The sequence below is a fragment of the Somniosus microcephalus genome, chromosome 7 (genome assembly GCF_052327205.1).
Source record: "Somniosus microcephalus isolate GS21.2 chromosome 7, FLI_Smic_1.0, whole genome shotgun sequence".
NCBI lineage: Eukaryota > Metazoa > Chordata > Chondrichthyes > Squaliformes > Somniosidae > Somniosus > Somniosus microcephalus.
The window spans coordinates 114091088-114105456 of NC_140993.1; the positions used below are offsets into that span (position 1 = coordinate 114091088).

At 48.2% G+C, this 14369-nt stretch overlaps 1 protein-coding gene across 1 annotated transcript in view; it reads right to left on the bottom strand.

Annotated features, from left to right (window-relative positions):
• ccdc178 (coiled-coil domain containing 178) overlaps positions 1-14369 on the bottom strand; it is a 723212-nt gene that overhangs the window by 312637 nt on the left and 396206 nt on the right. Inside the window, exon 17 of the mRNA XM_085993953.1 lies at positions 4217-4362. Within this exon, the coding sequence (XP_085850079.1) occupies positions 4217-4362 (146 nt within the window). The remainder of the gene's footprint in view (positions 1-4216; positions 4363-14369) is intronic.

A 14369-nucleotide genomic window follows, 5' to 3' on the forward strand; every position in this document is an offset into this window, starting at 1 on the left:
TTAAAAAAAATGTTTTAGACTGTCTCCCTTGCCAAGGGGGCTGCTTGATGTAGCATCAAGTAGTTTCCTGGGGGATGTCCCAACACACTCCTCCTAGCCCGGGCACCAACACCATAATTTATGGCTTGTTGCACAAAGTGGCTCCCCTTAGTGGTGCAGGTGCTCACTGGGGTCATGTAAATTAGGTGACTTCTCTCTGTCCTGGCATCTCCCCAACTTCTCCATCTTCATCAAGCTGGGAGATCAACCCTGGGTCAACCGGTGGTGTTGAAGGGCATGCTAGGAGCAGCACCAGGCATAACTTAGAATAAAACACCAGTCTACTGAAGATACAGCTTAGGGTTACCTGTATGCTAAACGCCAAAAGCATCAGTTTATAGACAGATTCCACAACCAATGGATCAGAGCAAAGAACTATAGTCCTACCATATCCAGTCAAGATTGGTGGTGGACAATCAAGTTACTAACAGAAGAAGGAGGCTCAATTAACATCTTCAACTTTAAACATGGAGGGATCCAGCATGTGAGAGTATATGAGACAAGGCTGAAGCATTTGTAAATGTCTTCAACCAGAAGTGCCAAGTGGCCGATCCAAGTCGGCCTCATCCTAATCATCAGTAAAGTGATGGAAGGAATCATAAAAAGTTCCATCAAGCAACACTTACTCACCAATAGCCTGATCAATGACATTGAGTTTGGTTCTGCCACATCTACCTGCTTCCTGACCTTGTCACAGCCCTGATTCAGACATGTTTGCAAGAGCTGAAATCCATAGAAGAGGTGATAGTAGCTGACCACAACATCAAGGCAGCATCTGACTGAGAATGGCATCAAGGAGCCCAAGAATAACTGAGGTCATTGGGGGTCAATAGAAAAGCTTCCAGTGGCTAAAATCAAATCGGACACAAAGATGATCATGGTTATCAGAGGCCAATCATTGCAGCCCCAGGATATTGTTGATGAAGCTCCTCAGGGCAGTGTCCTTAGACCAAGCATCTCTAGCTGCTTCAGCAATGATCTTCCTTCCATTATAAGGTCGGGATTTGGCTGTTTGCTAATGATCCTACAGTGTTCAGCTCTAGTCACAACTCCTCCAATAATTGAACAGCCCATGCCAGCCTACAAAAGGGCCTGGAAAACATACGGAATTGAGCTAACAAATGGCAGGCAGCATTCATGCCACTTAAGTGCCGGACAGGTCCCAACTATCTTTCCCTGACCTTCAATGGAATCAACATTTTCATCCTGGGGGTCACCACTGACCAGAAGACTAACCGGACCAGCCATGTTAGCACCGTGGCTAAAATAGCAAGACAGAGCTGGGTACGCTCCGAAGAGTGGCTGTACAAGGATCATGTCAGAAGTCTGATGGAATACTTGCCTGATTGATGCAGCTGCAACAACATTCAAGAAGTTTGACATCATTCAGGTCAAAGCAGTCTATTTGATCAGCATTGCACTCAACATCCACACCCTCCACCACCAGCACACACTTGAGGGGGAATTTTGCCAGCCCTGGGGAGGCGGGTTTGGAGGCGGGACTGCCGGGAAAATAGCAGAAACTAGGGGCGGGTGCCCATCCCACCCCCAACCCGCCTCCGTGCCATCTTCCCAGGAAGCGGGTACTCGACCCGCGCTGGGTGCCGCCTCCCCGAGGCGGGAAGGGGATTACAGCCACTTAACTGCCTGTTAACAGGTAGTTACTAGGCAGTTAAGAGGGTTATCCCCATTTTACCCCTGCAAGTGCGAGCTTCCCGACGTCGGAAAACCCTGCCAGGGTCAGCGAGGCGAGCAGTGGGTCTGCGGGGTCCAAAAGTGCACTGTGGAGGTGAGTGATGGGTGCAAGTGTGGAGAGGTAAGTATGTGAGGTGAGTGTAAAGTGATAGAAAATGTTTACTTACCTTTGTTTCTTCCTGCAGGCTTCAACAGTTGTGGAACCGGAGACTCCCGCAGTTCACTGGCAGAGATGACAGATGGCTGCTGCATTCTCCGATGTAACAGTCATCTGATTTCTGCTCAGCAGATAGGTTTGATGAGTCTTGAATACAAGGACTCATCAAACAACAGAGAATGTCAGTGTTTGGCAGCTTCTCAATGCTGTCAAACAATGACAATTCATCTGTCAAAAAATTTTGACAGATGAAACGTCATCCGCTGACATTCTCTGTCACCGGCTTTCACTTAATTGGCCTGCTAAACCCGCTGGGTGGGCTTAACAAGGTCAATCAAGGGAAAATAGCATGGTTTGGCCAGAAGTTGATGGAGGTGGGACTAAAACCCGACAAGTGGGAGTCCTGCCTCCAAAAACTCCCCATTTTTTTTACAAAATCCAGCCCTTGGTTGCAGTACGTACTAACGATAGGATGCATTACAGCAACTCACCAAACTTACTGCAGCAGCATCTCCTGGCCCTACAGCATCTACCACCAAGAAGGACAGAGAGCAGTATCATGGCAATACCATCACCTGTAAGTTTCCCTCCAAATCACACCATCCTTACTGGGATATATACCATCACTTCTTCATTGTGACTGGATCGAAATCCTGGAATTTCCTACCTAACAGCATCGTGAGAGCATCACCAGGACTGTAGTAGTTCAAGAAGAAGGCTAACCACCAACTTCTCAGGGCAACTGGAGATAGACAATGGCCCAGAAATTCGGGTCTCCATGGGTGAGTACACACAGAGTACTCACCCGTAAGACCAATGGAAGTGCCGGTTTCCTGCATGTACTGCACATGCGCGGGAAACCGGCACTTCCGTTCCCCTGAAAGCAGGGGTTCAGAGGTCTAACGCATGGACGGGTGAGGCTGCACGTGCGCATCGAACTTCGTTTTTTTTTAACAGGTTTTCCTGGGAGGGTAAGTCTCCAGAAGTTAGACATGTAAAAAGCAGGCATAAGGCCTGCTTTTTACAAGGTAAGTGGTGAATTCATTAAAATTAAAACATTTTTTCCACAGGTTTATTATTTTTAAATACTTTAAAGAAAAGTAAGTTTATTTTTAGCCCCGTTAGAAAATAAAATTATTTTTTTCAAAAATTTATATTATTGTTTAAAATAGTTATTTCATGTAATTTATAGTTTATTTTAAAAATGTGATTTAAAAAAAATGTATTTGAAGATTTAGTGATGTTTTGGGGCCGTAGTATTTCTAAGTTTGACAGCACTTCTTGTCAGACTTATGAATGGAGAATTCCCTGCTCCGATTGGCTCCCCATGGCCCACGTGATCCCAGGGGATGCATCGAACTAATTGCGCCCCTGGGATACGCAAGCACTGCGCGCCGGCAGCTGGAGCAGGTCCAGGATCGGAATCCCACGCGGGCCCACAGCTCAACGGCCGGCGTGGTAGGTAAGTGCAGGTCGGAGGCTTGCACCCGCGGGAAGCCTCTGACCCGAATTTCTGGGCCAATAAATGTGATCTTGCCAGTGTCGTCCACATCGCGAGAAGAATTCAAAAAATACTCCGGCAGACATCGTAGCCTGTGTGCTTTCTGGGCCAATATCTTTAATGGCTTTTTTGCTTAGGATGTTACAACTAATGAGCAGGATAGAAGGATTTAGTTTCCTGTGCTCAAGAGCAAATCACACCGTATTGTTATTAAATTCCACACTAATTGACAATAATCTGGTCATTTCTCTTAGGCTATCTGGACAGGATGTGTGGGTATTATATAAGGAAACACTAATATAGCAAATATTAAGATTAATGCAAAATTCTTTCTGCAAGGCAATATATAATTTATTTTGTCTTTGCATTTAAATGGTGCCTTATCTGTCTAGGGGTAACATATCACAAAATGTAAAGAACCAAAAAAACAGAAGTTAGCTTCCATACTATATCATCTGTCACTTTGGGTCATGCACACACAGACTCCAACAAATGAACTGAAAACAGGTATCTGCTGCGTTATATAGCTTTTTATCTGCAAACCTAAATTATAGTTGCCAAGAAATTAAAAAGCAACATTCTTTTATCTATGGAATAAAACATTTTTGAGCGAATATTCATGATACAGTGTGCCAATTTTAAAACTGTAATCTAAACTTAATTAATGTACTGATTAAAATAAAGAGCACTGCTTTCACTGCAACTCAATTGGGAGTATAAGAATTAACAGAAGTTTCCTTTTTGGACAAAAATAAAACATTAATATAGCTAACATTACAATTATGCAATAATCAATTAGCGCTAGCTAATTTTTACCGGCTTACTTTAAATCCTCAATGCTATTTTTGTATTTTTCAATCTCTTTCAATAGCATAGTTCTTAAGACTTGCTTCTGATGAACATTTTCCTGCAGTGTCTCAATTTCCCCGAGGGTATAGTTAAGCTGATTGAAGCTGTCCAAATATTCTTTCTGCAATAAAGTAACAAAAATTTATATATTGTATGATAAGCAACACAACATCCTTCCTTGACAGATGGAGAATTTTAAGATCCAATACTAGAAATAAGAAAGTACAAGATGCAGCACCATCCACCTTCACATAAGAAAACATAGGATTGATTAGTCCTACATTATTAGGGGAGATTCGTTGAGCTGGGCTTGCTTTCATTGGTGAAAAGAAGACTGAAAGAGGGCTTGGTTCATGTCTTTGAAGTGCTGAGAGATATAAACAATGTAAATGTTAAGTAGGCTATTGACAGGCTGTGAGTAAAGAAGTAGAGGGCAGTAAAATGATCAATCCTGAAGTGAGACTAGAAATTACAAGAAACTTTCTTCCCTCACAGCCTAATGGATATGTGGAATAGTGGCCCACAAAAGCAGTTGAAGCTGAAGCAATTAACTGCTTTAAAACAAACCTGGATAGTTATATTATTTGTGGTGATAGAAATAGATATGGACTAAGATGAGCAAATACTGAAAGGACACAATGGGGGTAATTTCAACCCTCAAGAAGTTTGGGTTGAGTGAGAAGTTAAAATTTGAAAAATTTCAAACCCGATCCCAACCCACCTCGAACCCACCCACTTCCGGTTTTAACGGAGGTGGGATGAGGAACAGGGGTGACCAATCTGCACTCAGGTAGCGGTTGATTGGCAACAGCTTTTAAGGAGGCTGCATGCCTCCATTTTTACAAGCTTATTATTTTTAACCCATTCCGGCAGGGTTTCTTGGGCATCGGGAAACCCAGCAGGTAAAGAGAGGTGAGAAGGGCCAGATCCATAAGGTAAGGGTATTTACAGCACTGTTTGTGGGCCAAGTGGAGCAGGAGTGTTTCCCCCAGGCTCAACAAACTTACCTGCATCCAGCCCCATGATCGGCAACTCCCCCGCCTCCACGATTTCCCCCCTTCCCGTGATCTCTCTGCCCCCCCCAACAAAGATCTGTCCCCCCAACCATGATCTGCTCCCCCGACCACCATCTGCACCCCTGCCCCCCGGACCACCATCTGCCCTCACCGACCATGATCTCTGCGTCCAGCAATCTGTCCCCCCCGACCACGAGACCCCCGCCTCCGACCACGCTCTCCCACCCCAGCGATCTCTTCTCCCCCACCCCCTAACACCGAGATACTAGCTGAAGTGCCCGGCGGTGCCGAGGCTTTTTCGAGGGCATGTTGTTGTTGGAAGAGAGAGAGAGAGAGCGACGGGGGGGGGGGAAGAAGAGAAAGAGAGAGCGCGACTGGGGGGGAAGAGAGAGAGCGACTGGGGGGTAGAGAGAGAGCGACTGGGGGGAAGAGAGAGAGCGACTGGGGAAGAGAGAGAGCGGGGGGGAAGAGAGCGGGGGGGGAAGGGGAGGGCGGGGGGAAGGGAGGGAAGGGAAGGGAGGGGGGAAAGGGAGGGGGGGAAGGGGCGGGGGAAGGGAGGGGGGAAGGGGCGGGGGGAAGGGAGGGGGGGAAGGGATGGGGAAGGGAGGGGGGAAGGGGGGGCGGGGGGGAGGCGGGAAGGGGAAGGGGGAAGGGGGGAGGGGGGGCGGCGGGGGGGAAGGGGGGGGCGGGAAGGGGAAGGGGGGGCGGGAAGGGGGGGGCGGGGGTGGGGGGGGAAGGGGGGGTGGAAGGGGTGGGGGGGCCCAGGCCGAGAGCCCCGCTCTCTGAGCCCCGCCCCCCCGGCCGAGCCCGATTGCGGCTCTGAGAGACGGCCGGCGGCCGAGCCCCACCGCCCCCCCCCCCCAGGCCGAGCCCGATTGCGGCTCTGAGAGACAGCTGGCGGCCGAGCCACTCCCCCCCTGGCCGAGGCCGATTGCGGCTCTGAGAGACGGCCGGCGGCTGAGCCCCGCCCCCCCCCCCGCCGAGCCCTATTGCGGCTCTGAGAGACGGCCGGCGGCCGAGCCCCGCCCCGCCGAGCGCGGAACAGAGACGCCGCATCTCACCTGCTCCTGCTGCGCGCCGCACCCTGACCCTCATGGCTGACGCCGTTGCCCTGGGTAACGTGACACGGCGGGGGGGTGGGGGGGGTGGGGGTGAGGAGCTTAGCAGAAGCGCAATCACCTAGGTCGGGCCTGGCTGGGCAAGAAAGGCGCAGGCTTTGAGGTCTAAGAAAAAAACGGGCAAAGGTAGGAAAAAGAATGTTCAGGTTAGATAAAATATTTACAAATGAGTGATTTATTTTAAAAGAATTTAATAAATTGAATTTTATTTTGCTGGAAATGTATATTTGAAAAGAAAGATGCAGAAAGCAGGAAAAAGAATGGAAGCAAGATGGCGGCTACTCACCTCGGTACAGAACAATAAGGCCCGGTCACACACACACCGATTGGCCCGGCAGCACACGCCAGCAACCCGGCGTACGATTGGTCGAGCTCGAGGTCACTCTGTCGCTAATGAGCGGATAATGAGATGCTAATGAGCGGAATGTTGAAGGTTTTTGGGATATCGCGGGCGCGATTTTAGCCCGGCCGAAACGTAAATACGCTTAAAACCGGCTCAGAAGCGTAAGCTTTCTTTGGAGGTAATGCGCACGTAGGTACGCCCTGTAACTTTCGAGCGCATAGCCCGACAGACGCACAGGCGATGACAGACAGAATGACAGAATGACAGACAGACAGACAGACAGATCGACCGATTTATATATATAGATATGCAAACTGTTAAATGTTTTTTTTTTGTATTGCCAATTTGAATCTCGTTATATAGTGCCATATGTCCAGAAAACCCATCAATGAGCAGCTCTCAGGCTATTAGATGGCCTAAATCATTATTTACCTTTGTCTTGGGGAGTCTACAATTCCCAGGAAAAATGGTGCCAATGTCTCAACAAGTTAGAAACTAAATTATTGCTGTAGTTTTCTAATTCTTCACCACATGCTAAGATTGAGGCAGATAGAACAGACTCCACATTTTAGGCTTTCATTATGTGCATTACAATTCATGCGCAAATGACAGACTATAAAGAGTATGAGACGATGAAGTCAGGTAGAATTTATCCAGCCAGAGACTGTGTTGTTTTCAAAAGATTTTCTCAGTGCAAATCAAAAGCTAGAAATGCTAGAAATCTAAAACCAAAACAAGAAATGCTTGAAATGCATAGGAGGTCAGTCAGCATCTGTAAAGAAAAAAGGCAAGTTAATGTCTTGAATAGAAGCCTTCATCAGAACTGAAAACTGAAAGATAATCAAGCTCCATCGCAGGGTTGAAGAAAAAGAAATGGGGTAGAAACAACACATAATCCAATCACAGAGAGCAAGTTAATGAGTTGGATGACCTGCAAACTACTGAATAGGAAACTGCCATATGATATGAAAGATTGTCTTAGTAATTGTCTTGGAAAGATATTGGTCCAGAAATGTGGGTTCTCCACGGGTGAGTACGCATGGGGTACTCACCCGTAAGCCCAATGGAAGTGCCGGTTTCGTGCATGCACTGCGCATGCGCGGGAAACCGGCACTTCCGTTCCCCTGAAAGAAGGGGTTCAGAGGTCGAACACGTGCACAGGAGAGGCTGCGCGTGCGCATCGAACTTACATTTTTTTTGCAGGTTTTCCCGGGAAGGTAAGTCTCCAGAAGTTACACATATAAAAAGCAGTCGCAATGCCTGCTTTTTACAAGTTAAGTGGTGAATTAATTAAAATAAAAACCTTTTTTCCACAGGTTTATTATTTTAAAATACTTTAAAGAAAGGTAAGTTTATTTTTAGCCCCGAAATTACGTTTTCAAAAATTTAAATTATTGTTTAAAATAGTTATTTCATGTAATTTATAGTTTACTAGCTGGGAGCCCGGCTTTGCCAGGGCTGTTTTGGGCCGGGCGGTTTAAATCGAGTGCAAGGCTTTGGGGCCTGTCTGTGTCCCCTCTGTGAATCTGCTGCCGGGCAACATTTTAAATCGAGTCTCAGGCTTTTGGGCCCTGTCTCTGTCCCTTTGTGAATCTGCTGCCGGGCAATATTTCTACCTTTTAATACCTTGAAAGATGAAAGTGAAAGTACTTATAAAACGTTTTTGGTAAATCTTATGTTATTTTTAAAAGCGATACTAACTTTTTCAAAGCTGGATGATCAAAGTAGTTTGAGCTGGAAGCTGAAGTAATGGCAGTTAAACAATGGCTGCCAGATCCCTGAGATGAAAACGATTAGTCCCGCCCACACACACACACACCGATTGGCCAACCATCAGGGGACCGTACTGTAGGATTGGTCAATCGTGACGGCACAGGATTGGTCGAACCTTAACGTCAGTCAATCAATGCTAAGTAGCAGATAATGAGTTTAATTTTGAAGGTTTTTTGCATAAGGCGCGAACAATTTTCGTCCGACCGAAAAGTAAATATGCTTACGACCGTCCGGAAGCGTAAGCTTTCTTCAGAGGTAACGCGCGCGTAGGTGCGCTCTATAACTTTCGAGCGCATAGCCGGACAGACGCACACGTGAGGACAGACAGACAGAAGGACAGACAGACAGATCGATTCGTTTATATATATAGATTTTAAAAATGTGATGTTTTTTAAAAATTTATTTGAAGATTTAGTGATGTTTTGGGGCTTATAGTATTTATAAGTTTGACAGCCCTTCCTGTCAAACTTATGAATGAAGCATTCCCTGCTCCGATTGGCTCCTCATGGCCTACGTGACCCCAGGGGACGCATCGAACTAACTGCACCCCTGGGATACGCAAGCACTGCGGGCCGGCAGTTGGAGGAGGTCCAGGATCGGAATCCCACAGGGGCCCACAGCTCAACGGCCGGAGCGCTAGGTAAGTGCAGGTCGGAGGCTTACACCTGCGGGAAGACCCCTGACCTGAATTTCTGGGCCATTAAAAGAACAAAAAAATGCACAAATGACCAAGATGAACAAAAGGCATGGAAGAGGTCCAAAAAAGGAAAAGGAAAAAAAATGGGGAAATGGAAGAGAAAAAAACTTGCAGATGCAGGTCTACCTATCTCCCTCTGGTATCTTAAAGTGGACTAATCACTGAACAAGATAGGCTGAAAAATACTTTAACTATCCTATGTCCTAGTTTTTTTTAAATTATGTTTGTTAAACTAAAAAAGCTGTCCATCAAACATATATTTGAACAAACCCACAAAAGGCTTATATTTGAATTAAATAGATTAGTCCCTCCCTCAGATACTTGGACATAAGGTCTATTCTGGTACTATTCTGTACCAAAGTAAGCTGGGTCCTTTTCTGCGAGTGAATCTGGCTTCTAATCCCATGTGTAATGAGATAAATACAAACCAATACCATGATGATGCACCAGTCAAAAAAGAGCCTCTTCAGCACTTTCTCACTATTTCTGAAGTCATTGAAAAGTGTACTTAAGCCCTGAAGGAAATTGCTCATTACTGCTTGGTTTACTGATAGCACCGTCACCTTTGAGTCACAAGGTCATTAGATCAAGCAATTCTCCAGGACTTGAACACTGAGAGAGTGTTACATTGTCGGAGATTCTGGCTTTCAGATGAGACAATAAACTGAGGCCCAGTCTGCCTGTTCATGTGGACATAAAAGATTCTGTGGTACGATTTGAAGAAGAGCAGAAGAGTTCTTCTGGTATCTTGGCCAACAGCTACTCTTCAACCAACACCATGAAAAACAGATTAACTGGACATTTATCTCTACTGTTCGTGGAATCTTGCTGTGTATAAAATGGTTGCTGCTTTTGCTAATATAACAATAGTGACTGCATTTCAAAAGTAATTCCGTGACTGTTAAGCACTTAGGGATATTCTGAGAATGTAAAAGGCACTATATAAATTCAAGTTGAGGTGAGTGGCTGCCATCTTGATTCCTAACTCTTCATTTATTTTTCCCACTTTCTGCATGTTTATTTTCAAATCTAGATTTCCAGCAAAAAAAAGTTGCTTTTAAAACACAATTAAATTGTTTTTAAAAAAAGTTAATTAATTTGTAAATATTTTCTCTAACCTCATTAATTTTCCTACCTTTCACCGTTTTTGCAGGCCTCGAAGCCTCGGCCTCTCCTCCCCAGCCATGCCTGAGCTAGGCACCTCCCGTCCCGCTCAACAAGCGACCAGCGATCGCCACCATCTTTGTAAGGGCTGGCGGGGCGGGTCTGAGTCGGCCTGGACCGCGACCTCAGCTAAGGTGAGTCCGGCCGGGCCTCACGCGTTAGGCCGTGCACCGGCTGGCCCTGAGGCGCTGATCCGTGGAGGGGAGGGGAGGGGGAGGGAGAGAGGGGAGGGAGAGAGAGGGGGAGGGAGGGAGAGAGCTAAGGTGAGTCCAGCTGGGCCTCATGCGCTAGGCCGTGCACCGGCCGGCCCTGAGGCGCTGGTCCGTGGGAGGAGGGAGGGGAGAGAGGGAGGGAGGGGAGAGAGGGAGGGAGGGGAGAGAGGGAGGGAGGGAGAGGGGGGAGGGAGGGAGGGAGGGGAGAGGAGAGGAGGAGGAGGGAGGGGAGAGAAGAGGGGGAGGGAGGGAGAGGAGAGGGGAGGGAGGGAGGGAGGGAGAGGAGAGGGGGAGGGAGAGGAGAGGGAGGGAGGGGAGAGAGGGAGGGAGAGGAGAGGGGGAGGGAGAGGAGAGGGAGGGAGGGGAGAGGGGGAGGGTGAGGAGAGGGGGAGGGGGAGGGGGAGGGAGAGGAGAGGAGGGAGGGAGAGGAGAGGGAGGGAGAGAGAGGGACAGGGGAGGGAGGGAGAGAGAGTAAAGCAGGGAGAGACGGGGAGGGAGAGAGAGAGGGTGAGGGAGGGAAAGAGTGAGGGGGTGGGACAGGGAGGGAGAGCTTACCTTCTTCCTTCCTTCCTTCGCAGGGGTCCATCGGGCCAGCCCTCAGGCGTTCCTTCCCCCCCCTCTCTCTCTCCAGGCTAATCCCGAACTAAATCCAGCAGTCTCTCTCTCTCTCCCCCCGTCTCTCTCTACTCCCCCCCCATCTCTCTCTACTCCCCCCAGTCTCTCTCTCTCTCTCTTCCAACAACAACATGCCCTCAAAAAACCCTCGGCACCGCCGGGCACTCCAGCTAGTTTATATATAAATATAAGTATAAGTTAAAATGCAGTGTGCAATGTACAAATGAGTTATAAGTTATATAAGTTATAAGTTAAGGTTGAGGTACAAGAGTCCTATGTGCACACAGTCCAGTGATCAAGAATGTTCTTGTGTGCTCACGGTTCATGTAATATACAGTTCCAGGGTGGGGGGGAGAATATGACTATAATATGTAGGGCAGTGCGGTTAGCAGTTCAGTAGGTGCACTGCCTGTGGGTAGAAACTGTTCTTAAACCTGCTGGTCCTGGTTTGGATGCTGCGGTACCGACGGCCGGACCGCAGGAGGGAGAACAGTTCGTGCCCAGGGTGATTGGGATCCTGGATGATGGAGCAGGCCTTGTTCCGACACCTGGTCTGGAAGATCTCCTCGATGGACAGGAGTGCACACCCGATGATCTTTTCTGCCGTCCTCACAACCCTCTGGATGGCTTTCCTGTCCTGTGCAGTGGTGTTATCATACCACACATTGACACCACCCGTCAGGACGCTCTCTATGGTGCCGCGGTAGAAGTTAACAAGCCACTGTGTGTTTATGCCCATTTCCTCAGGCACCGTAGAGGGTAGAGGCGCTGGTGTGCCTTCTTCAGCATGGCCTCAGTATTGTGGTTCCAGGCCAGGTCATCGGAGATCTGCAGTCCCAGGAATCAGAAGCAACTGACAACTTCCACTGGTGTCTCGTCTATGCTGGATGGGGCGGTGGTTCCCTCGGTGGCTTCTGAAGTCCACGATGAGCTCCTTAGTCTTGCCAACGTTCAGGGCAAGGTTGTTGTCATTGCACCATCTCATCAGCTGGGCTATCTCATCTCTGTACTCTGTCTCGTCGTCGTTGCTTATCAGGGCAATTACTGTGGTGTCGTCGGCAAACTTGATGATCCGGTTATTGCTGTGTATGGCTGTACAGTCATGTGTAAACAGAGAGTACAGCCAAGGACTGAGGCAGCAGCCTTGTGGCGCTCCGGTGTTGAGGACCAGAGTGGATGAGATGTTGTTCCCTATTTTCACCACTTGAGGCCTGCCAGTCAGGAAATCCAGAATCCAATTGCAGATGGGGGTGCACAGGCCTAGGTCCCTCAGTTTCAGGACCAGCTTGGAGGGAACAATAGTATTAAATGCAGAGCTGTAGTCAATGAACAACAGTCTGACGTAAGTGTCCCTCCTGTCTAGGTGTTCCAGGGCAGTGTGTAGTGTTAGGGAGATGGCATCGTCCACAGACCTGTTTGCCCTGTATGCGAACTGGAATGGGTCCAAGGAGTCGGGGATGATGCTGTTTATGTGTGTCATGACCAGCTTTTCCAGGCACTTCATGGCTATAGGTGTTAGAGCCACGGGTCGATAGTCATTGAGGCCTGTTACCTTGGTCTTCTTAGGTAACGGCACAATGGTTGTCTCCTTGAAGCACACTGGTACAACAGACTGCTGCAGTGAGATGTTAAAAATGTCCATGAACACAGGAGCCAGCTGGTCTGTGCAGGTCTTGAAGACACGGCGTGGAACCCCGTCTGGGCCGGCTGCCTTCCATGCTTTCACCCTCCTGAAGGTTCTCCGGACCTCGGACTCAGTCAGCTGTAATGTGTAATCCTCTGGGTGGCTGGGGGTTTTGATGGCCGGCTCAGTGTTTTCCCTCTCAAAGCGAGCATAAAAAATGTTCAGCTCGTCTGGTAAGGAGAGATCGGTGTTGGTGACTCCCGCTGAGCTCCCCTTGTAGTTGGTGATGGCCCTTAGTCCCTGCCACATGCGTCTGGCGTCGGAGCCCCCGCCGTACTGGGACTCCAGTTTGTTCTTATAGTCTCTTTTTGCTGTTTTGATGGCCTTTCTGAGGTCATACTTGGCCTTCTTGTAGAGTTCGGTGTCCCCTGATTTGAAAGCGGTACACCGTTCTCTTAGTTTGTTGCGGATGTCTGAGTTCATCCATGGTTTGCAGTTGGGAAATGAACGGACAGTCTTGGTAGGAATGCATTCATCCACCAGTCTGTTGATGTATCCAGTGATGTGGCCTGCATACACATCCAGTCCTGGGTTCTTGAAAACACTCCAGTCCGTTATTTCCAGCCCGCCCTGCAGTTGTAATTCTGTGTCCGCTGTCCAGCTTCGCACCGTTTTCACTGTTGTGGGTGTGCTCTTTAACTTCTGTTTGTAAACAGGAAGTAGGAGCATGGAGACGTGGTCTGACTTGCCAAAGCCTGGCCCGCGTGTTTTATTGTTGTGTAGCAGTGATCTAGAGTTTTTCCGTTTCTCGTCGGACAGGAGATGTGTTGAAAGTATTTCGGCAATACTTTCTTTAGATTACAGTGGTTAAAGTCTCCCGCAATGATGGGAACTGCCTCGGGATACCGGTTCTGAAGTTTGCTAACCTCACTGCAAAGTTCGCTCAGTGCAGTGTTAGCATCGGCTCGTGGCTGAATGTAAACTGCTGCCATGAGAATAGCAGAGATTTCCCTCAGTAAATAAAAAGGGCGGCACTTGATTGTTAGTAGTTCCAGATTAGGTGAACAGTGTTGTGAAAATACCTGGACATCTGTACACCAGTTGTTGTTGATCAGGCAGATGGAGTAGACATTACAGCAGCGATCTGTCACTGGTGGGAGAGGTAATGAGGTCAGACTGGATGGAGACTTGTGTGAAGACTTGCAGCATTCTGAATCTGTAGTGGAAATGCAGTTTAGAGAAGCTAGTGGTTAAGGGAACATTTCTCAATGAGCTGGGAGCTTTCACTTGACACTTGAAGCTGTCAACTCATCAGCTGATTCAATGGCCACTGCCCTTCCGCCTCAGCTTCACAGACGAAGTCTAGGCACAGTGGGAAACCAGTGGGTGACCTGTCAAATTCAAAAAGCTGGGGAAAAAGAATTGTTAAGTGGCTGTAAACAAGCCACTAATGATTTGAATTGCCTCCCCCGCCGCTGCGTGTCAGGTTTGCTCAGCGCTGACAGACCTGACATTTGGTAAAAGCGCGTGGTGGCGGGTTCACAGCGGGATCCCGACCCGCTGGGG